This window comes from Abramis brama (genome assembly GCF_963993115.1).
Source record: "Abramis brama genome assembly, chromosome: 25".
NCBI classification, from domain to species: Eukaryota; Metazoa; Chordata; class Actinopteri; order Cypriniformes; family Leuciscidae; genus Abramis; species Abramis brama.
In genome coordinates, this window is record NC_139987.1 from 11,293,087 (window position 1) to 11,315,446 (window position 22,360).

At 37.9% G+C, this 22,360-nt stretch overlaps 1 protein-coding gene across 1 annotated transcript; it reads right to left on the bottom strand.

Moving 5' to 3' along the window:
* Positions 1 to 295: 295 nt before the first annotated feature.
* On the bottom strand, positions 296 to 22,010 carry LOC311076736 (protein mono-ADP-ribosyltransferase PARP14-like). Its single transcript, XM_084105147.1, has 21 exons — positions 21,788 to 22,010; positions 20,569 to 20,687; positions 19,020 to 19,050; positions 18,526 to 18,729; positions 17,411 to 17,644; positions 16,563 to 17,282; positions 15,455 to 15,688; positions 14,606 to 15,325; positions 12,333 to 12,566; positions 11,484 to 12,203; positions 9,211 to 9,444; positions 8,362 to 9,081; positions 7,257 to 7,490; positions 5,475 to 7,127; positions 5,320 to 5,382; positions 5,034 to 5,216; positions 4,727 to 4,933; positions 4,026 to 4,631; positions 3,795 to 3,940; positions 1,343 to 1,517; positions 296 to 1,027 (listed from the first exon to the last, which is right to left on the bottom strand). Exons 1-21 carry the CDS (start codon positions 21,960 to 21,962, stop codon positions 747 to 749), a joined length of 7,893 nt encoding a protein of 2,630 aa, XP_083961273.1. The 5' UTR covers positions 21,963 to 22,010; the 3' UTR covers positions 296 to 746.
* Positions 22,011 to 22,360: the final 350 nt, after the last annotated feature.

The window sequence follows — 22,360 nt, forward strand, 5'->3', positions numbered from 1 at the left end:
GCTTTTCTGCAACACCGAGGCCATTTCATTAGTGACTTTCAACCACTGCGGCAAAATTCCCTAAATTTCTCAACACACAGCTTTTGCTTTTGACAATGCACAAAAAAAACAAAAAAAAAACTGATTAATGCTTTCTTTGCCTGTTGTGACTGAGTGGCCAAGACAGGTGTTTAGGGGGGGCTCATCCCACCCCTGCCCATGCCTAGATCCGGCCCTGGGTGAGTCGACTTTAGCAGTTAACTGTAACATTATACAGAGATGTATACAGTGACGTACAGTAAAATTAGACTTATTTGAAATGTTTCAAATAATGTTTTATTTGCTAATGGTATTTCAGTCAACACTTTTGTTACATTTACAAAATATAATTTGAATCAATGTGCTCTTTCATCCACTGTAAAACAGAAATGCTCATCAAAAATAATTTTCCTTATTGGTTTTTATTTATTATGTTAAATTAACAGGCTAAAAACAAATATGTTGCTGATTAACCCGAAGATTGAAAGAGAACCACAAGATTAAATCAAAATAGATCAGAATCAGAAATATCTGAATGTGCTTAGGTTTGGACAAAGCCATGCCTAATCTAAGGATTACATTACTGTCCTCTATTTTTTTTTTTTCCTTATTCCCATTTGCCACAGCAAAGATTATTGCAATAATTTCTGTAATTCCTGCTAGTAAATATTTTACAGGTTGTACACCACTCAGTTCAACCTAATCAAAACAGCAACAAAAACAACAAATCACTGGAAGGTGATTAGGTATTCTGGGTAAGCCTGTACATCATTGAAGATCACAAACATGGTTGGGTTGTTTATGCGGTCAGTCACACTGTTATAAAGATCAGCACTATTGGAGCTCTTCGGAGGGGGAACAGGAAGGCCTCGTTTTCCTTGAGTGAAATCACCTACAAGCACCCTGGCGAGGTACATGCATTTATGTCCGTTGACATCAGGTTTAGAATAGCCTTGGGCTGAGTAACTCGGGTCCACAGCAAAATATGTACCATTCCCATACAAGGCTCCTAAAAACAGAACAAGAGAAATAGAATATTGGTTTAAAAGACAAATTGATACAAGTGCAAATAAAGTTTATGCTGGATTTAACAGTGTCGGGAGCAGGGCGGGGCCAAAAGCCACTGGAGCAGAGTGAGGACAGTGAAGGGTGAAAGAGGACCAGGCCTGGGACATTTTAAGTTGTTATTTGATTGTTTTTTATGAGCTGTATATTCTTGCCAACTGCTACTCTTTTCATTTTGTTATTTATTTTAGTATTAAAGTTTATGTTTAATGTTTGCCAATTCTGCTTCCCTGAACTGAACATAGTAACAGACTAATACCATGTGCCCCAGCGTAGCTGCGATTGAAGCCGTGGTGGTTGATCAGATCTGTTTTATCAGGGCCAGTGCCGTGGAAGAGACGCTGTTCATTGTTTTTGTGGTTGTTTTTGTCTTCCAGTTCTTCCTTTTTGATCATGTAGTTTCTCCAAAGTGCGCTGTTCTGAACTCTTTCAATCTGAAGACAAGAATAAACATTCAGCTTAATAAAACATTATTATTACACTATTACTATAGTCTGGCGCGGATTAATGCACAGGCTTGCCTAGGCTGCAGCCTAGGGGCCCCACGTGTGCAGGGGCCTCGGATTGGCCAGACAATGTTTTTAATTTTTTTAAATTTACTTAAGCGCAAAGGCACGGCGCCAGGATTCCAGTTTTGGATGGGCCAGACCAATTGTGGGTGGGCCTTAAATTAAAAACCTTATCGAATCACTGTTTAACCTAATAAAAATTACTGACTAATAGGCCTATACTGTTATATTATATGTGCGTATACATAATATAGATTTTAATAGCTTGATGCTCTTTAAATATTTTGTTGCATTGTAAAAAGTTTCGGTGCATAGGACGGACCTATCCGCGATCGCTCTCCATGGTTCTGACCAAAGAAGAGCGCTTTGGAATCCCCATTACGCATCATCATACCTGGGCTGCGTTTCCCGATAACGCTGTCTCTTAGCGCACTACGAAGACTCATAGGCATAACTTAACTAAAGGTATACTACCACTAAAGGTATACCATTGCTAGGCGTCTTCAGAGCTATCATCCACTCGCGAGGCAGAGACGCTGAGAGGCAGAGGCGCTGGCGCCCTCCTAGCAACGGTGCTGGTCCCGCTAGCTGCGCTAGCCGCGCTAGTATTCTGGGGTGGCAGAGACGAAGATGTGATAGGTGATGTGGATCTCAGCTCTCTTCATCTCCTGGTTGCAGCGATGACTCCGAGACTGTACGTGCGCATTTAAGGTAGCCTACCTAAACAACGACTGTTGCAACAGGGCCGAGGGCTGGTTAGAACATATTTGACGTCATTATGTTTTTTTAATTTAATCAATGTTGATTATGAAAGTGAGCATGCAGCATGAGAAAGATATTATACATCATGAGATGCGCAATGTCTGGAGACATGGAGTGGGTAAAACATGATTTTGACCACTTCATTGAGTCTTGTTTTGTAGAAAGTCTCTTTTTAAAAGATTTTCGTTTTGTATAAATTGTATCTTAATTTTGATCAATGTTTTATCAACCAATTGCCTGTATTTACTAAATAAGAAGAAAATATATAGCAGACAATGTAATAAGGCGCCAACACGATCACTTGCATTGCACGTGAACTGGAGGGCGCCGAAACTCAGCTTGTGCCTCACAGATTTGAGAAATATAGGCTATCTATTATAGAAAGCTTGAAATGTCTACTTGCAAACGAAAATATTCAAAACCAAAAGGAATAGGCTACTCTCTGAATATGTCATCTGAAATGTGCATTTCTCTCTGGCGTTCATGGCGAGTCAGCATCGTCATCTTTGCAGCGACACAGAAATCAATAAATAATTAAATGTGTCCTTGCTTTTTAGACACATTCATAATCATTACTTTTACCGGTTCTTTGTGGCAAGCTTTATGCGTGCGTGCGTTCGTGCGCTTGAATGCGGCTATATGTAAACGCTCTCAGGGTATCATACCGTATAGCCTAAGTAATTAAATTAATATAAAGGGGCGATTTGTCCACGAATGGCTTAAATGAACAACTACTAGTCGACTAGAAAAAAATTTAGTCGGAAGCAGCCCTTATTCCACATATTTTCGAGCCAGGCAGCAGGACATTCTTCTGTGTTGAGCGTGCGACCCTGCGGAATGAACGAGTATATATTCAGAAATGCGCTCTCCGCTCACGAGCTCTGATCGGAACAAACCCGAACCTCACTGTCTGCTGAACTTGCACAGAAACATCAAAATGGACATAACCAGCTTTTTAAAATTGTTCTTAAAACTAAACATTTAGACTATTTTAGCACAAATTATGAGCTTATTGACGATTTTTTACAATTCTTGACAAATTAAAATATATTAAAAGTTTTTTTTTTTTGAAGAAAAACAAACCCATAACCGCGCCGCGAAAAAAAAAAGACCCTAATTGGCCTAGATGTGAATTGGCCACCACTTGAAGGAATGTAAAGGAAACATTGTAGTGTTGGCTCTCTCTTACGCCAACATATACGCCCGTTTCTACGCAAGAATGATAAATGAGGGCCAATGTGTGTATGCCAGTTCACCGTAGTTGCGTGTGGACCATGCATGGCACTACTAAATACATTTTTAGGGGGGGCCTCACACAAAGAGCAGCCTAGGGGTCCCTGACCACCTTAATCCGCCCCTGACTATAGTGCTAAATTATAAAACCAAAACCTTTCAAAACTAATAAATACACATTCCTCCTTCTCCTTAGTCTAGTCTTACTTTAATGATGTTAGAACGTAGTCGGGTTCTTCTGAACTCTTTCTCCACTTCGTCATATTCAGTCGAGCCTGCTGTGAGTTTTACAAGAACAACCGAATTTCCTTTCATGTCCTTCCAGTGTGAAGGCAAAGAACTTCGAGCTGCAACTATGGGCAAGAACAAAAACATGAATAACTAATCTTTGTACATGATAGCCTTTAGATCATTGTCTAAATGATAAAATATTCACACCTTGCAGATCTACTCTATTTAGTTCAATCCTCATTCTCCCTCTTCTGGCCTCTTTGCGAACTAAATCGGCATCATAATCATCATTATTAATCTTGATTCTCACTGAAGGTTGCTGGTTCTGAAAGGCCTTTTCCAGGTCATAATTAGTCAGCATATCAAAGTTTATGATGCTGCGTCCATTTTCCTGATATTGCCACTTGGCTACACTGCTGATCATAAATGCCTCACGTCTTCGGTTATCATTCCTTTCCACCTTGCGGATCATGTCCCGAATACGATTCTCTGCGCTGTGAACGTCTCTTGTCAGTCCCTCCAATGTGACGACAGAGTCTTGGCCTTTCTTCTCAAGTTGGACACTGACTGTGAACTCCCTCTGCATGCCGTTCAGTATTTCTACATCCTCCTTTGTGAAATGAGCAATGGCTGGATCACGGATTGGGACGGTCAGATGCTCCCGTACTATCAAGCTGTTGATCATGTCTCTGGCTTCCTTCAGGTCCTCTGGTGTCTCTCCACACAGCTGGAACACAGCTGGCTCAATTTCCTCACCCACAATCACAAACTCTTCATTTGAGGGAGATTCTGAATTTCCCCCCCAAATTAAGTCTGCAGGTTTGATAGAAAAAATAGAGATCAATTATTTTTAATTTAAAAACAAATTCAGATTAATAGAAAAAGCATTATTTTTATTGTTTACTAACCTTTAATTCTGGTAAACAGATCGTTATCCTCCTCTACTTTTTCACCAGATCTTCTGACCATGCTTTGGTGGAAGTCTCCCAACATGTTCGTCTGGAATATGAGAAACTTCACAAACTTTACATGCACTGGTTTCTTTTTCTTCACAAAATCAACAACTGCATCAACCATTGCATCTGCAACATCAGCTGGTTTTGCACCTCCCTGACCTAAAGGGTTACAGACAAATTTACCAAAAAAAAAAAAAGAAAATAATCAGCAATGTACTGCAACTACTGTATAAACATAAGACCAGACAAAGCATCTTACCAGTGCCAAGAGCTGGGAAGGCAATTGAAGTAATTTGGCGTGATTCGCACAATTTCAGAACAGACAAAATGACATCCTTAATGTCAGATGGATCTTTGCGACCAATAATATGGATGATGTTTCCACATGGCAGGCGCCCGGCTGAGGTCACAATCTCTGTTTGCTGCATGTTTAATGATCTCACTATTGGAAAAAAATGGGTTTACCAATAGTATATAAAGTTCATTAGATCACTGTTGGCGTATAAATCTAAAAGATAAAATATCACATTTGAATGATTACAAACCAATCTGTGAACATTCATTTTCCACTTGTAATCCAGCGGCGTCTAAAATGGCCTTTGATACTCCTGGATTACAAAGAATAAATTGGCAGTTACATTGTAATTCTCTTTGTTTGTGAAATTAATTCTAAATGAAACTGAAATGAAGTTGGATTAACCTGCTTTCAGAGAAAATGTCTGATTTGAGGAGTTGACAATTGCATCAGTTTTTTCTTTAGTTATATCTCCTAAAGAAACCTCCAGAGTCACTCGACCCAGCTGCATAGTGTGCACCCCAAGAGAGGGAGAGGAGACTTTGCCAACATCCTCTTCCAGCATGTCATCTTCCTGGAGCATCACCACAAAGCTTTTATCCTTCAACAGCATTGAGAGCATCATTTTACCCTGTTCCTTGAAGTACTTCTTTGCTCCTGCCTTTTTAATGATGAGTGTGTCTGTGTAAAGAGAATCTGCCAACCGTTTAAAGAAAGTCATAACTGGCTGGACAAATATACGCTCTCCAGACAGTCTGATCCAGGGTCTCTTTGAATCAAAATTCACTTTCACCTCCTTAGACTTCATAAAATGTTGCCAGTCTTGTGATTTTCTGTCTTTTATGAATTCAACTGCTGCATGTGATTTGACACGAACAGTTTCTTTAATTCTAGTGTGTTCTACAATGAAACGTCCCAAGTTCTCACTGACCTCCATCACTGGTTCTCTGAATCCATTCACTATTATTTTGCCTCTCTGTGAAAGATTAATAAACACAGATGTCTTTTTGGAAGTATTGAACATTTCTTGCAATTGTTTTTTGAGATTCTGCCACTCTGGCATTTGAAGGACACCCTGATCTTCTATAATGAGGTCTTTGGATGTAAGAACCATATTCACCCTCTTCTCTGCCTTAATAAGTGCTTTTTCTGTGCTCCCAATCACAACAACATCTTCATTTTCGATTGTGTAGACAGCAGTTATTCTATGAGATATAAAGAGATCTGTGGACATTTCATCACAGTTCACTGATCTCAGGAACTCCAGGACTGAACGGTCAGTCTTTAAGCACTTCTGTTTCATATTTATTTTCTTCTCAAGGACCCAATTCTTGAAGGCAAGAATTTCTGAATGAATACCTGATACATTTAGCCTGTTTATTTTTTTGTCGTAGTCAATGTGCAGGTGTGGAGGAACAGCATTTTTCAGGCCATCTTGTAAAAGCAGAGAGTACATGGCAGGAGACATCTCCATATGGTCTGTCACACTGTTCTTCTCTCTCTCTCTTTGATTTGTTGCTCTCTCTATAATTTTATCCACGATGGGCTTCAGTCCAGTTATCTCATGGGTCATTCCCGCCAGTGTCAGGACACCTTTAGAGGCATCCATATCTGTGAAAACCTTATCTTTCACCAGTTCCTTTACATCACTCTCCACTTTAGACCACAAGGGGTGTGACACCGGCCACTCAGATGTTGTGTAGTTTGAGATTATTTTCTTGAAGGCATCACAGGCATTCTTACTCCAGCCATCAATGTGTCTTCTGGTAACTCCTTTCTGTTTCAGTAATGCTGGATCAGGACTGAGCAAAGCTTCAGGTTTGTCCATGTTCATTTTGCAGAAATGTGAGCTCATCTGGTCTTTAATAGAGGAAATCTCCCCTTTCTTGAGTAGGAACTCCCTGATGGAAGGATGTACACTGACTGTAATGAGTTCTGGCAGCTTCAATTGTGGTCTGTTGCCACCATACAAGACTGTATCCAGTGATTTAAAGTAGGGATATATCTTGACTGGAACTTCACAGATGTTATTCTCTTGCTTCAAAACTCTCTCTATGGCTATAAAGAATGAAAGTTGCAGGTACAATGAATAAATGTAACAATATTGTTAAAATGAGGTAAAATTTTTTTAACCAATTCTAGAATTATAACAGCAAAGACTACCAGCAACTGCACATGTATTTATACCTTCTTCCTCCTGAAAGGTAATAATGGCTGCGTGTTCTGATGGAATTGTGATAACTTCCTCTACTGGACCACCCCATTTCTCAAAATACAGCTCCAGCAGCATCTTGTTGTTGTTGGCCTCAGCTGGAAGATTCTCCACCCGCACACATGTGCTTCTCTCCAGTGCACAGGCCCTCAGATTACTCTTCTTGAACTTATTATGCATTCTGCTGTCCTCAAGGAACTTTACTGCATCTGTCAGAAATGATAGTTTACAGAATGTGCCAGATGCATTTGATCAGGGGCGCGGGAGCACCCCGTTTTCACAGGATTGTAAATTCAATGCAAATTTTTGTTAATTTACATTTATTCATTTTTAGCATTTGCTAATTTATTTGTGATAAACACTTTTTAAGTGGGCTATTTTTTAAAAAAAGTTTTATTTACACATCAAGGAAAACATCTTGGAGCGCTGCTTGCTGGAAGGACCCAGAAGCTGCTCTTTGGTTGGGTTTCAAACTTGTATTTATAGAAAAAAGATTCAAGGCACTTCTGGTTCAAAAAAAGTTAAAAAGCCTTAATTTTAAACCATGGCTCACTCAAGAAATGTTAAAAATAACTAAAACACTGCACATTTTATTTTATTTTTATGTCCCATATACCAGTCTGTTGCATTACGATTGCAAGCCGTATCAATAATGTCAAAAAAGTGATGTGCAGTCAAATATGTGTATGCTGTTTAAACGATTGTTCTCACCGATACACTTGTTGTGCTTCGTGGAGTTTTTCATGTTTATAGACTCGATAATATTTCTTATTTAAATGTTGTGACAAAAAAAAAAAAACAGCAACCCAAAATAAACCTTCTTCCCACGCCCCTGTCAAGTCATAATAGCGTACAACTATATATACCAGCAAAATATCAAAGGTGTTCATTTTATAAAAATCTAATTTTTAGATCTACAATTTTCTTCAGTTTTCTAATTTCCTCCAGGCCAAAAAGACCATCATGTAAAGCTCAAGCATTATCTAGTCAAGGTTAAGCTTTTGATGCAAAAGAGTTTGACTAAGTGAATTATGCTTACATTATGATTAAAAAAAAATATGTATATGTATGATAACTTACCACTGGGATTTTTAAAGGTCACAACTGCTTTTCTTAATTCTGGTAGTAATTCCATGGTAAAGTCATTTTCAGAAAGACTTGTAATGTTCTCCACCAAAAGAGTCAAAACATCTTGTTTAATTTCATCTGGAAGGTTCTCCAGGACCACAGCACTCGACTCTCTCTCTATTTGATTTGTTGCTCTCTCTATAATTTTCTCCATGATGGGCTTCAGTCCAGTTATCTCATGGATCATTCCCGCCAGTGTCAGGACACCTTTAGAGGCATCCATATCTGTGAAAACCTTATCTTTCACCAGTTCCTTTACATCACTCTCCACTTTAGACCACAAGGGGTGTGACACCGGCCACTCAGATGTTGTGTAGTTTGAGATTATTTTCTTGAAGGCATCACAGGCATTCTTATTCCAGACATCAATGTGTCTTCTGGTAACTCCTTTCAGTTTCAGTAATGCTGGATCAGGACTGAGCAAAGCTTCAGGTTTGTCCATGTTCATTTTGCAGAAATGTGACCTCATCTGGTCTTTAATAGAGGAAATCTCCCCTTTCTTGATGAGGAACTCCCTGATGGCAGGATGTACACTGACTGTAATGGGTTCTGGCAGCTTCAAATGTGGTCTGTTGCCACTATACAAGACTGTATCCAATGATTTAAAGTAGGGATATATCTTGACTGGAACTTCACAGATGTTATTCTCTTGCTTCAAAACTCTCTCTATGGCTATAAAGAATGAAAGTTGCAGGTACAATGAATAAATGTAACGATATTGTTAAAATGAGGTAAAAAATTTGTAACCAATTCTAGAATTATAACAGCAAAGACTACCAGCAACTGCACATGTATTTATACCTTCTTCCTCCTGAAAGGTGATAATGGCTGCTTGTTCTGATGAAATTGTGATAACTTCCTCTACTGGACCACCCCATTTCTCAAAATACAGCTCCAGCAGCATCTTGTTGTTGTTGGCCTCAGCTGGAAGATTCTCCACCCGCACACATGTGCTTCTCTCCAGTGCACAGGCCCTCAGATTACTCTTCTTGAACTTATTATGCGTTCTGCTGTCCTCAAGGAACTTTACTGCATCTGTCAGAAATGATAGTTTACAGAATGTGCCGGATGCATTTGATCAGGGGCGAGGGAGCACCCCGTTTTCACAGGATTGTAAATTCAATGCAAATTTTTGTTAATTTACATTTATTAATTTTTAGCATTTGCTAATTTATTTGTGATAAACACTTTTTAAGTGGGCTATTTTAAAAAAAAAGTGTTATTTACACATCAAGGAAAACATCTTGGAGCGCTGCTTGCTGGAAGGACCCAGAAGCTGCTCTTTGGTTGGGTTTCAAACTTGTATTTATAGAAAAAAGATTCAAGGCACTTCTGGTTCAAAAAAAGTTAAAAAGCCTTAATTTTAAACCATGGCTCATTTAAGAAATGTTAAAAATAACTAATACACTGCACATTTTATTTTATTTTTATGTCCCATATACCAGTCTGTTGCATTACGATTGCAAGCCGTATCAATAATGTAAAAAAAGTGATGTGCAGTCAAATATGTGTATGCTGTTTAAACGATTGTTCTCACCGATACACTTGTTGTGCTTCGTGGAGTTTTTCATGTTTATAGACTCGATAATATTTCTTATTTAAATGTTGTGACAAAAAAAAAAAAACAGCAACCCAAAATAAACCTTCTTCCCACGCCCCTGTCAAGTCATAATAGCGTACAACTATACATACCAGCAAAATTTCAAAGGTGTTCATCTTATAAAAATCTGATTTTTAGATCTACAATTTTCTTCAGTTTTCTAATTTCCTCCAGGCCAAAAAGACCATCATGTAAAGCTCAAGCATTATCTAGTCAAGGTTAAGCTTTTGGTGCAAAAGAGTTTGACTAAGTGAATTATGCTTACATTGGCCCTCATTTATCATTCTTGCGTAGAAACAGGCATATATGTTGGCGTAAGATTATGCTTACACTCCTCTCACCGCCTGATTTATGAAGCTGTGCGTACCTTTGAAATCCAGGTGTACGCAATACCTGCCTTTGATAAATACCGCGGCTGAAAACGATCGTCATTAGATTAACACGCCCTTATATATTCAAGTCTCCGCTTCCCCCACGCCCTCATTTTACGCCATGGACACACGGAAGACGGCAAAGAAGAGAAACTTGGATGAGCAAATTACCTATCACAATGCATTATTTTACAGCACGTGTTTTGAAACAATTAGCATTTAATTTCGTATCACCTCACATGTATTGGGGTGTACAATAGTGATGATGATGTGATGTGGAGTACCATTCATTCACATTAATAATTGCATGACAATTTGTAATATTCTTCTTCTTATTATTATTATTTTTATTATTAATGACGCTTATTGTTATTTAGAAGAAGAATGTCGTTATTATTATTATTTGTATTATTATTATTATTTAAAAGAAGAAGAATGTCATTTTTATTTTGTCAGTCTGAATTATTTTTTGGTCATTGAAAGCCTTTCATTACTGAACCCAGTCCGTGCGCACCTGCCGGGCCTAACCCTGGCCTAACCATCGTTTCAAAGAATAGTACGATGGCGAGCGCGTCGAGTATAGAGTATAACTCGTCCGTTTGGGGAGGTGCGCGCGCAGTCTGCAGAGACTCGCGCTGCGGAGCCAGGCGAAAGTATAAACAAGGCTTGAAACGTCAGTTAAAGCGCACAGGCTCGCAACTGAAGGAATACATATGCCTACAAATCAAATGCTTTGGTAAAGTCACACAAATTAAACATTTAAGTCCATGTTGCACAAAAATAAACACTGAAGTTTATAATTAATATATTGGTGGGGTTTTTTTACAGTGGGTCATAATATATAATATCTTTTAGTTTGTCAGTGCGTTTTGTGGTGTTAGGAATTGTTTTTCTGCGCATTTCCACACTAACTCAAAACGTGCGTACACCACCTCCTGAGCTGGCGTAGGATTTGAGCGTGCTGTACGCCAACGTCCATATTGATAAATCTCAAAGTCACCGTGGTTTTGGGTGTACGCTGGAAATTTGGTGTACGCACTTTTGATAAATGAGGGCCATTATGATTAAAAAAAAATATGTATACTGTATGTATGATAACTTACCACTGGGATTTTTAAAGGTCACAACTGCTTTTCTTAATTCTGGTATCAATTCCATGGTAAAGTCATTTTCAGAAAGACTTGTAATGTTCTCCACCAAAAGAGTCAAAACATCTTGTTTAATCTCATCTGGAAGGTTCTCCAGGACCACAGCACTCGACTCTCTCTCTATTTGATTTGTTGCTCTCTCTATAATTTTCTCCATGATGGGCTTCAGTCCAGTTATCTCATGGGTCATTCCCGCCAGTGTCAGGACACCTTTAGAGGCATCCATATCTGTGAAAACCTTATCTTTCACCAGTTCCTTTACATCACTCTCCACTTTAGACCACAAGGGGTGTGACACCGGCCACTCAGATGTTGTGTAGTTTGAGATTATTTTCTTGAAGGCATCACAGGCATTCTTACTCCAGCCATCAATGTGTCTTCTGGTAACTCCTTTCTGTTTCAGTAATGCTGGATCAGGACTGAGCAAAGCTTCAGGTTTGTCCATGTTCATTTTGCAGAAATGTGAGCTCATCTGGTCTTTAATAGAGGAAATCTCCCCTTTCTTGACGAGGAACTCCCTGATGGCAGGATGAACACTGACTGTAATGAGTTCTGGCAGCTTCAAATGTGGTCTGTTGCCACTATACAAGACTGTATCCAGTGATTTAAAGTAGGGATATATCTTGACTGGAACTTCACAGATGTTATTCTCTTGCTTCAAAACTCTCTCTATGGCTATAAAGAATGAAAGTTGCAGGTACAATGAATAAATGTAACGATATTGTTAAAATGAGGTAAAAAATTTGTAACCAATTCTAGAATTATAACAGCAAAGACTACCAGCAACTGCACATGTATTTATACCTTCTTCCTCCTGAAAGGTAATAATGGCTGCTTGTTCTGATGAAATTGTGATAACTTCCTCTACTGGACCACCCCATTTCTCAAAATACAGCTCCAGCAGCATCTTGTTGTTGTTGGCCTCAGCTGGAAGATTCTCCACCCGCACACATGTGCTTCTCTCCAGTGCACAGGCCCTCAGATTACTCTTCTTGAACTTATTATGCGTTCTGCTGTCCTCAAGGAACTTTACTGCATCTGTCAGAAATGATAGTTTACAGAATGTGCCGGATGCATTTGATCAGGGGCACGGGAGCACCCCGTTTTCACAGGATTGTAAATTCAATGCAAATTTTTGTTAATTTACATTTATTAATTTTTAGCATTTGCTAATTTATTTGTGATAAACACTTTTTAAGTGGGCTATTTTTAAAAAAAAGTGTTATTTACACATCAAGGAAAACATCTTGGAGCGCTGCTTGCTGGAAGGACCCAGAAGCTGCTCTTTGGTTGGGTTTCAAACTTGTATTTATAGAAAAAAGATTCAAGGCACTTCTGGTTCAAAAAAAGTTAAAAAGCCTTAATTTTAAACCATGGCTCATTTAAGAAATGTTAAAAATAACTAAAACACTGCACATTTTATTTTATTTTTAGGTCCCATATACCAGTCTGTTGCATTACGATTGCAAGCCGTATCAATAATGTAAAAAAAGTGATGTGCAGTCAAATATGTGTATGCTGTTTAAACGATTGTTCTCACCGATACACTTGTTGTGCTTCGTGGAGTTTTTCATGTTTATAGACTCGATAATACTTCTTATTTAAATGTTGTGACAAAAAAAAAAAAACAGCAACCCAAAATAAACCTTCTTCCCACGCCCCTGTCAAGTCATAATAGCGTACAACTATATATACCAGCAAAATATCAAAGGTGTTCATCTTATAAAAATCAGATTTTTAGATCTACAATTTTCTTCAGTTTTCTAATTTCCTCCAGGCCAAAAAGACCATCATGTAAAGCTCAAGCATTATCTAGTCAAGGTTAAGCTTTTGGTGCAAAAGAGTTTGACTAAGTGAATTATGCTTACATTGGCCCTCATTTATCATTCTTGCGTAGAAACAGGCGTATATGTTGGCGTAAGATTATGCTTACACTCCTCTCACCGCCTGATTTATGAAGCTGTGCGTACCTTTGAAATCCAGGTGTACGCAATACCTGCCTTTGATAAATACCGCGGCTGAAAACGATCGTCATTAGAATAACACGCCCCTATATATTCAAGTCTCCGCTTCCCCCACGCCCTCATTTTACGCCATGGACACATGGAAGACGGCAAAGAAGAGAAACTTGGATGAGCAAATTACCTATCACAATGCATTATTTTACAGCACGTGTTTTGAAACAATTAGCATTTAATTTCGTATCACCTCACATGTATTGGGGTGTACAATAGTGATGATGATGTGATGTGGAGTACCATTCATTCACATTAATAATTGCATGACAATTTGTAATATTCTTCTTCTTATTATTATTATTTTTATTATTAATGACGCTTATTGTTATTTAGAAGAAGAATGTCGTTATTATTATTATTTGTATTATTATTATTATTTAAAAGAAGAAGAATGTCATTTTTATTTTGTCAGTCTGAATTATTTTTTGGTCATTGAAAGCCTTTCATTACTGAACCCAGTCCGTGCGCACCTGCCGGGCCTAACCCTGGCCTAACCATCGTTTCAAAGAATAGTACGATGGCGAGCGCGTCGAGTATAGAGTATAACTCGTCCGTTTGGGGAGGTGCGCGCGCAGTCTGCAGAGACTCGCGCTGCGGAGCCAGGCGAAAGTATAAACAAGGCTTGAAACGTCAGTTAAAGCGCACAGGCTCGCAACTGAAGGAATACATATGCCTACAAATCAAATGCTTTGGTAAAGTCACACAAATTAAACATTTAAGTCCATGTTGCACAAAAATAAACACTGAAGTTTATAATTAATATATTGGTGGGGGTTTTTTACAGTAGGTCATAATATATAATATCTTTTAGTTTGTCAGTGCGTTTTGTGGTGTTAGGAATTGTTTTTCTGCGCATTTCCACACTAACTCAAAACGTGCGTACACCACCTCCTGAGCTGGCGTAGGATTTGAGCGTGCTGTACGCCAACGTCCATATTGATAAATCTCAAAGTCACCGTGGTTTTGGGTGTACGCTGGAAATTTGGTGTACGCACTTTTGATAAATGAGGGCCATTATGATTAAAAAAAAATATGTATACTGTATGTATGATAACTTACCACTGGGATTTTTAAAGGTCACAACTGCTTTTCTTAATTCTGGTATCAATTCCATGGTAAAGTCATTTTCAGAAAGACTTGTAATGTTCTCCACCAAAAGAGTCAAAACATCTTGTTTAATCTCATCTGGAAGGTTCTCCAGGACCACAGCACTCGACTCTCTCTCTATTTGATTTGTTGCTCTCTCTATAATTTTCTCCATGATGGGCTTCAGTCCAGTTATCTCATGGGTCATTCCCGCCAGTGTCAGGACACCTTTAGAGGCATCCATATCTGTGAAAACCTTATCTTTCACCAGTTCCTTTACATCACTCTCCACTTTAGACCACAAGGGGTGTGACACCAGCCACTCAGATGTTGTGTAGTTTGAGATTATTTTCTTGAAGGCATCACAGGCATTCTTACTCCAGCCATCAATGTGTCTTCTGGTAACTCCTTTCTGTTTCAGTAATGCTGGATCCGGACTGAGCAAAGCTTCAGGTTTGTCCATGTTCATTTTGCAGAAATGTGAGCTCATCTGGTCTTTAATAGAGGAAATCTCCCCTTTCTTGACGAGGAACTCCCTGATGGCAGGATGTACACTGACTGTAATGAGTTCTGGCAGCTTCAAATGTGGTCTGTTGCCACTATACAAGACTGTATCCAGTGATTTAAAGTAGGGATATATCTTGACTGGAACTTCACAGATGTTATTCTCTTGCTTCAAAACTCTCTCTATGGCTATAAAGAATGAAAGTTGCAGGTACAATGAATAAATGTAACGATATTGTTAAAATGAGGTAAAAAATTTGTAACCAATTCTAGAATTATAACAGCAAAGACTACCAGCAACTGCACATGTATTTATACCTTCTTCCTCCTGAAAGGTAATAATGGCTGCGTGTTCTGATGGAATTGTGATAACTTCCTCTACTGGACCACCCCATTTCTCAAAATACAGCTCCAGCAGCATCTTGTTGTTGTTGGCCTCAGCTGGAAGATTCTCCACCCGCACACATGTGCTTCTCTCCAGTGCACAGGCCCTCAGATTACTCTTCTTGAACTTATTATGCGTTCTGCTGTCCTCAAGGAACTTTACTGCATCTGTCAGAAATGATAGTTTACAGAATGTGCCGGATGCATTTGATCAGGGGCACGGGAGCACCCCGTTTTCACAGGATTGTAAATTCAATGCAAATTTTTGTTAATTTACATTTATTCATTTTTAGCATTTGCTAATTTATTTGTGATAAACACTTTTTAAGTGGGCTATTTTTTTAAAAAAGTGTTATTTACACATCAAGGAAAACATCTTGGAGCGCTGCTTGCTGGAAGGACCCAGAAGCTGCTCTTTGGTTGGGTTTCAAACTTGTATTTATAGAAAAAAGATTCAAGGCACTTCTGGTTCAAAAAAAGTTAGAAAGCCTTAATTTTAAACCATGGCTCACTTAAGAAATGTTAAAAATAACTAATACACTGCACATTTTATTTTATTTTTATGTCCCATATACCAGTCTGTTGCATTACGATTGCAAGCCGTATCAATAATGTCAAAAAAGTGATGTGCAGTCAAATATGTGTATGCTGTTTAAACGATTGTTCTCACCGATACACTTGTTGTGCTTCGTGGAGTTTTTCATGTTTATAGACTTGATAATATTTCTTATTTAAATGTTGTGACAAAAAAAAAAAAAAACAGCAACCCAAAATAAACCTTCTTCCCACGCCCCTGTCAAGTCATAATAGCGTACAACTATATATACCAGCAAAATATCAAAGGTGTTCATTTTATAAAAATCTAATTTTTAGATCTACAATTTTCTTCAGTTTTCTAATTTCCTCCAGGCCAAAAAGACCATCATGTAAAGCTCAAGCATTATCTAGTCAAGGTTAAGCTTTTGGTGCAAAAGAGTTTGACTAAGTGAATTATGCTTACATTATGATTAAAAAAAAAATATGTATATGTATGATAACTTACCACTGGGATTTTTAAAGGTCACAACTGCTTTTCTTAATTCTGGTATCAATTCCGTGGTAAAGTCATTTTCAGAAAGACTTGTAATGTTCTCCACCAAAAGAGTCAAAACATCTTGTTTAATCTCATCTGGAAGGTTCTCCAGGACCACAGCACTCGACTCTCTCTCTATTTGATTTGTTGCTCTCTCTATAATTTTCTCCATGATGGGCTTCAGTCCAGTTATCTCATGGATCATTCCCGCCAGTGTCAGGACACCTTTAGAGGCATCCATATCTGTGAAAACCTTATCTTTCACCAGTTCCTTTACATCACTCTCCACTTTAGACCACAAGGGGTGTGACACCGGCCACTCAGATGTTGTGTAGTTTGAGATTATTTTCTTGAAGGCATCACAGGCATTCTTACTCCAGCCATCAATGTGTCTTCTGGTAACTCCTTTCTGTTTCAGTAATGCTGGATCAGGACTGAGCAAAGCTTCAGGTTTGTCCATGTTCATTTTGCAGAAATGTGACCTCATCTGGTCTTTAATAGAGGAAATCTCCCCTTTCTTGAGTAGGAACTCCCTGATGGCAGGATGTACACTGACTGTAATGAGTTCTGGCAGCTTCAAATGTGGTCTGTTGCCACTATACAAGACTGTATCCAGTGATTTAAAGTAGGGATATATCTTGACTGGAACTTCACAGATGTTATTCTCTTGCTTCAAAACTCTCTCTATGGCTATAAAGAATGAAAGTTGCAGGTACAATGAATAAATGTAACGATATTGTTAAAATGAGGTACAATTTTTTAACCAATTCTATAATTATAACAGCAAAGACTACCAGCAACTGCACATGTATTTATACCTTCTTCCTCCTGAAAGGTAATAATGGCTGCTTGTTCTGATGAAATTGTGATAACTTCCTCTACTGGACCACCCCATTTCTCAAAATACAGCTCCAGCAGCATCTTGTTGTTGTTGGCCTCAGCTGGAAGATTCTCCACCCGCACACATGTGCTTCTCTCCAGTGCACAGGCCCTCAGATTACTCTTCTTGAACTTATTATGCGTTCTGCTGTCCTCAAGGAACTTTACTGCATCTGTCAGAAATTATAGTTTACAGAATGTGCCGGATGCATTTGATCAGAGGCGCGCGAAGTACAGGTGCTGCAACACCCCGTTTTCACAGGATTGTACATTCAATGCAAATTTTTGTCAATTTAAATTTATTCATTTTTAGCATTTGATAATTTATTTGTGATAAAAACTTTTTAAGTGGGCTATTTTTTTTTAAAGTCTTATTTACATATCAAGGAATACATCTTGGAGCGCGGCTTGCTGGAAGGACCCAGAAGCTGCTCTTTGGTTGGGTTTCAAACTTGTATTTATAGAAAAAAAGATTCAAGGCACTTCAGCCTTCATTTAAACCATGGCTCACTTAAGAAATATTAAAAATAACTAAAACACTGCACATTTTATTTTTTATTTTTATGTCCCATATACCGGTCCGTTGCATTACGATTGCAAGCCGTATCAATAATGTAAAAAAAGTGATGCGCAGTCAAATATCAAATAGTGTGTATGCTGTTAAAATGACTGTTCTCAGCGATATGCTTTTTGTGCTTCGTGGAGTTTTGCATGTTTTATAGTCTCGATAATATTTATTATTTAAATGTTGTGAACTTGTGACCAAAAAAAACCCCACAGCAACCCCAACCTAAACTTTCTTCCCACGCCCCTGTCAAGTCATAATAGCATACAACTATATATACCAGCAAAATATCAAAGGTGTTAACTTTATAAAAATCAAATTTTTAGATCTACAATTTTCTTCAGTTTTCTAATTTCCTCCAGGCCAAAAAGACCATCACATATAGCTTAAGCAGTCAAGATTAAGTTTTTGGTGCAAAAGAGTTTGACTAACTGAAATATGCTTACATTATGATAAAAAAAGTATGTATATGTTATTATGATAACTTACCACTGGGATTTTTAAAGGTCACAACTGCTTTTCTTAATTCTGGTATTAATTCCATGGTAAAGTCATTTTCAGAAAGACTTGTAATGTTCTCCACCAAAAGAGTCAAAACATCTTGTTTAATCTCATCTGGAAGGTTCTCCAGGACCACAGCACTTGATTCTTGAGGCTTCTTCACATCCAAATCAGTTTGAGGGGCACTTTGATCTTCAGGCAAAATAAAAGTGAAATATATTTATAAAATGTTATCGCAAGATGTAAAAAAGGATGATTAAAAGCATTAAAGGATGATTTTTTTTGTAAAGTCAGTTAACAGTATCAACTACTGTTAACTAACAAAATAATGTTTTATATAATTTAGTAATAAATATCTTTGACATTGAAAACAAATGTGTTAAAAAGTACATCAGCAATAACAGCATGATAACCTAACTAATAAAAGATCACATGCATGTACTGTATGCAGACAGAGATCAAAATCCAGATGATTTACTCACTTGGTTCCTGATATCCACATGCCTGGTCCACCTGAAAGCACAGCATTTACAATCAGTGTTGGGGAAAGTAACTTTTAAAAGTAATGTATAACAATATTGCATTACTCCCTGAAAAGTAACTAATAGTGTTACTTTTTATGTAAGTTTTCTCATCTAGGCTGGGCTTGTTTGTTTTTAATAAACATGGTGAGGAGTTTATTGGTGAGGAGCAGAGAGTTCGCTCAGAGTTGGAGTAATAGAGTTGGCAATTACTAGATAGTAAATGCATAGTTTACAATCATGGGTGTTCCTATATTGTAAAGAGCTGCGACAATAAACAGGAGAGACAGTTTCATAGAGTTCCAACCAAAAAACGCTGACCTGATGAATCTATGGCTACTTGCTCTGGATATAGATCCAAAAACACCTGTAGCCATCATCAAGTACAATCGTGTTTGCTCAGAACATTTCACTGAGGATGACTATTTTGAAAAAATGGAATTTGCCACACGGACCATGAAACGTGTGCTGAAGGATACGGCCATCCCATCGATAGTACAGACAGGACAAAGTGGATCACCTGCGGCTGCGGTAAGTGTTCTGTTATGTTTTTAGATGACTAGCCTACCAATTAGCTAGATCTAATGTAACGTTAGTGACACTATTACATGAATAGGGTGGTCACCTTGTTATTTGTACGCTGTGACTATACAAATCACAACATGTAAATAGAAAAATGTTGGCGTTATTTTGTCACTTATTGGGAGCAGTATGCTAGCTGGAGCCATTTACCTCCAGTCTTTGTGCTAAGCTAGGCTAGCGGTGGGTGCGTCAGACAGAGTTACGGCACGCACGGAGATGAGAAGGGTATGTATGGACTTATCTAACTCTGGGGGATACGGTGAATAAGCTATCACTGAATAAGCTAAGTCCCAAAAAGTCAGTGTGTTCCTTTAATTATTGCAGGTTTGCATTCAATTTGATGGATACTGAATCTGTTTTTGTGCAAGTGAGATGAGTAAATTCATGCTCACATTTAGTCTTAAACTACAATAACATGGGGACAGGAGAGGTGTCAGTCAATAAATGGGAAACACATTTAGTTTAAAACTAATCATGTTCACACAGCGCACACAATGCCTCTGCACCTCGTTCCCGAATTCTCTCAACATGGAGACAGGAGAGTTGTCAGTTATTAAATGTGAAATCAAAGTAACTTACGTTATTTATTTTAAAAGGTAACTCATATTTTGTTGTAAATTTAAAAGTAATGCGTTAGTTTACAAGTAAAAAAGTAATCTGATTATGAAACTCATGATGTATTACTCCCAACACTGTTTACAAACATGTAAATGATGAACACTACTAAACAAGTTATTAGTTCTCTCTACTCAAGCATTTTTCAACAAGATAGAGAAATGACAACCATCAACCATAACTGAATTAATATTTTACGATAGACCATTTTGTTCATTTTGTTTGACCTGCAATCTAAAGGATTAGATTTTTTATGCCACTAAGCTAAGGTTTTATTGAGGTCTTAAATCTACATTTTGCAATGTCTACTCACCTTTTGTCCAGTGCTGTCTGCCTGTTCCTCTATATCGCTGGGTTTGTAGACTTTCAGCTTGATTTTCTGACTGTCAATAGTAATAATGTGTTCTTCCTGAAGGAGTACGGCATCTCGGGCTTAAACACAAACAATCAGACTTAGTCAGATACATCACAACACTTTAAGACAAAGAACATACCACAAAAAAAAAAAACACAGAGTTTTATGTTGTTACGTGATAGGCTGTAAGCTCACATCTTGTAGTGGGTCCCAAAATAGCCTCCATGTTCTAAAATGTATGACAATGAGTGACAACATGGATTTTGCTATTATTCTTATTCATTACAAAGTATGCAAATTTCAGGTTTAGCCTGCTAAGTATTCATAACTTCTGACTTTTCTTTAAAAGGATGACAACGGTGGCTATAAGAGTAGTAATCGGAAGATTCACAGATTAGCCTAGGCCAGGGGTTCCCAAACTTTTCCATGCCAAGGCCCCCCAAATACCACTAGGTTCTGGCCAAGGCCCCCCGTATTGAACCCATCGACAATACTACGGCACGGCACATGTAGAAATAAATAAATAAAACATCTAGGTGAACATCAGATTATGTGATGGTGTTTGATACCAGCCAATCAGAAAGATGAGATGCACCGATTACAATTTTCAAGGCAGATTCCGATTTTTCATTGCGTTTGACCTGCCGATACAGATTTAAGCCGATTCTGATTTCATTTTTTCTAACCACTTTACAGCACACACAAATATTTATTTTATATATATATATATATATATATATATAAATATATATATATATATATATATATATATATATAATAAAACACCACTTTTACCCAAACTGGTTAATAAAAACAAGTTTAAATGGATACATTCTCTATAAATATTTTTGTCTTCATTTTCTTTTCTGACATAGCCTACTCCTTGTTAAAACACACTATACATGCAAATTAAAAAAATCGGCCAATTCTTGTCACTAGCCGATCAATCAGATATCAGATAGGCTATGCAACAAATTATTATAATGTTTTTTCATAACAATACTCATATTAGCAAATATTTATTTTTTAACGTTTTTTAACTTTTTTTTTTTCAACTTGCTGCGGCCCCCTGAGGGGCCGCGGCCCCCACTTTGAAAACCCCTGGCCTAGGCTAATTCGTGAGAGTTTAATCGCACTTAATTTTTTAACATGTTATGCTTTTGTGTTTAGCACTTACTGTCAGATGATTTGAACAGAATCGTAGCAGAGTTGCCCTCGCCATTATATTGCACGACGCAGTCTCCTCCCTGAGATTTCTTCTTACTCTGAAAGTGAATATGAAGTTTATTTTTCACACTTTTAGCGTGTTCAGTTCCCCAGTCTCCCTCGACAGTGAGGGGATATTCGTCCATCGTGATCGTTCTGGTCAACGAGGAAATGACTTGCGTGTCAGTGTTTATAATCACGCCCGCCGATTATGTTCACTTTCGTTTCTCCGTCAGTTTGCCGTGAAACCGAGAGCGTGACCAGTTTACAACACATGAACGATAGTAGTGCGATTGTTTATATAAACTTTGACCGCATTGGTATAGCCCTACTTAATGAACGTAGGGAACGCAGAATCAAAGTATCCAAAAATAATGTCTTTAAAGGTTACTGATATCTTGCTGGATATTATTTTTAATAAATATTTCAATATTTTTCCATAGTTGTTCAGTATAGAAACATGACCAAAATAAATGATAAACAATTTATGTGTGACCTTGGCAAAATGAGCATCTTGTGTCAATATTAATTTTATATTTAATCA

What these genes read in the sequence shown, in the direction of transcription:
- LOC311076736 (XM_084105147.1), bottom strand. Translation starts at nt 21,962, where the DNA reads ATGGACGAATATCCCCTCACTGTCGAGGGAGACTGGGGAACTGAACAC. An exon ending in GACCTTTAAAAATCCCAGTG is followed by an intron (nt 9,445 to 11,483) that starts GTAAGTTATCAT and finishes CATTTCTGACAG; the next exon opens with ATGCAGTAAAGTTCCTTGAG. An exon ending in GACATTTTCTCTGAAAGCAG is followed by an intron (nt 5,383 to 5,474) that starts GTTAATCCAACT and finishes TTTGTAATCCAG; the next exon opens with GAGTATCAAAGGCCATTTTA.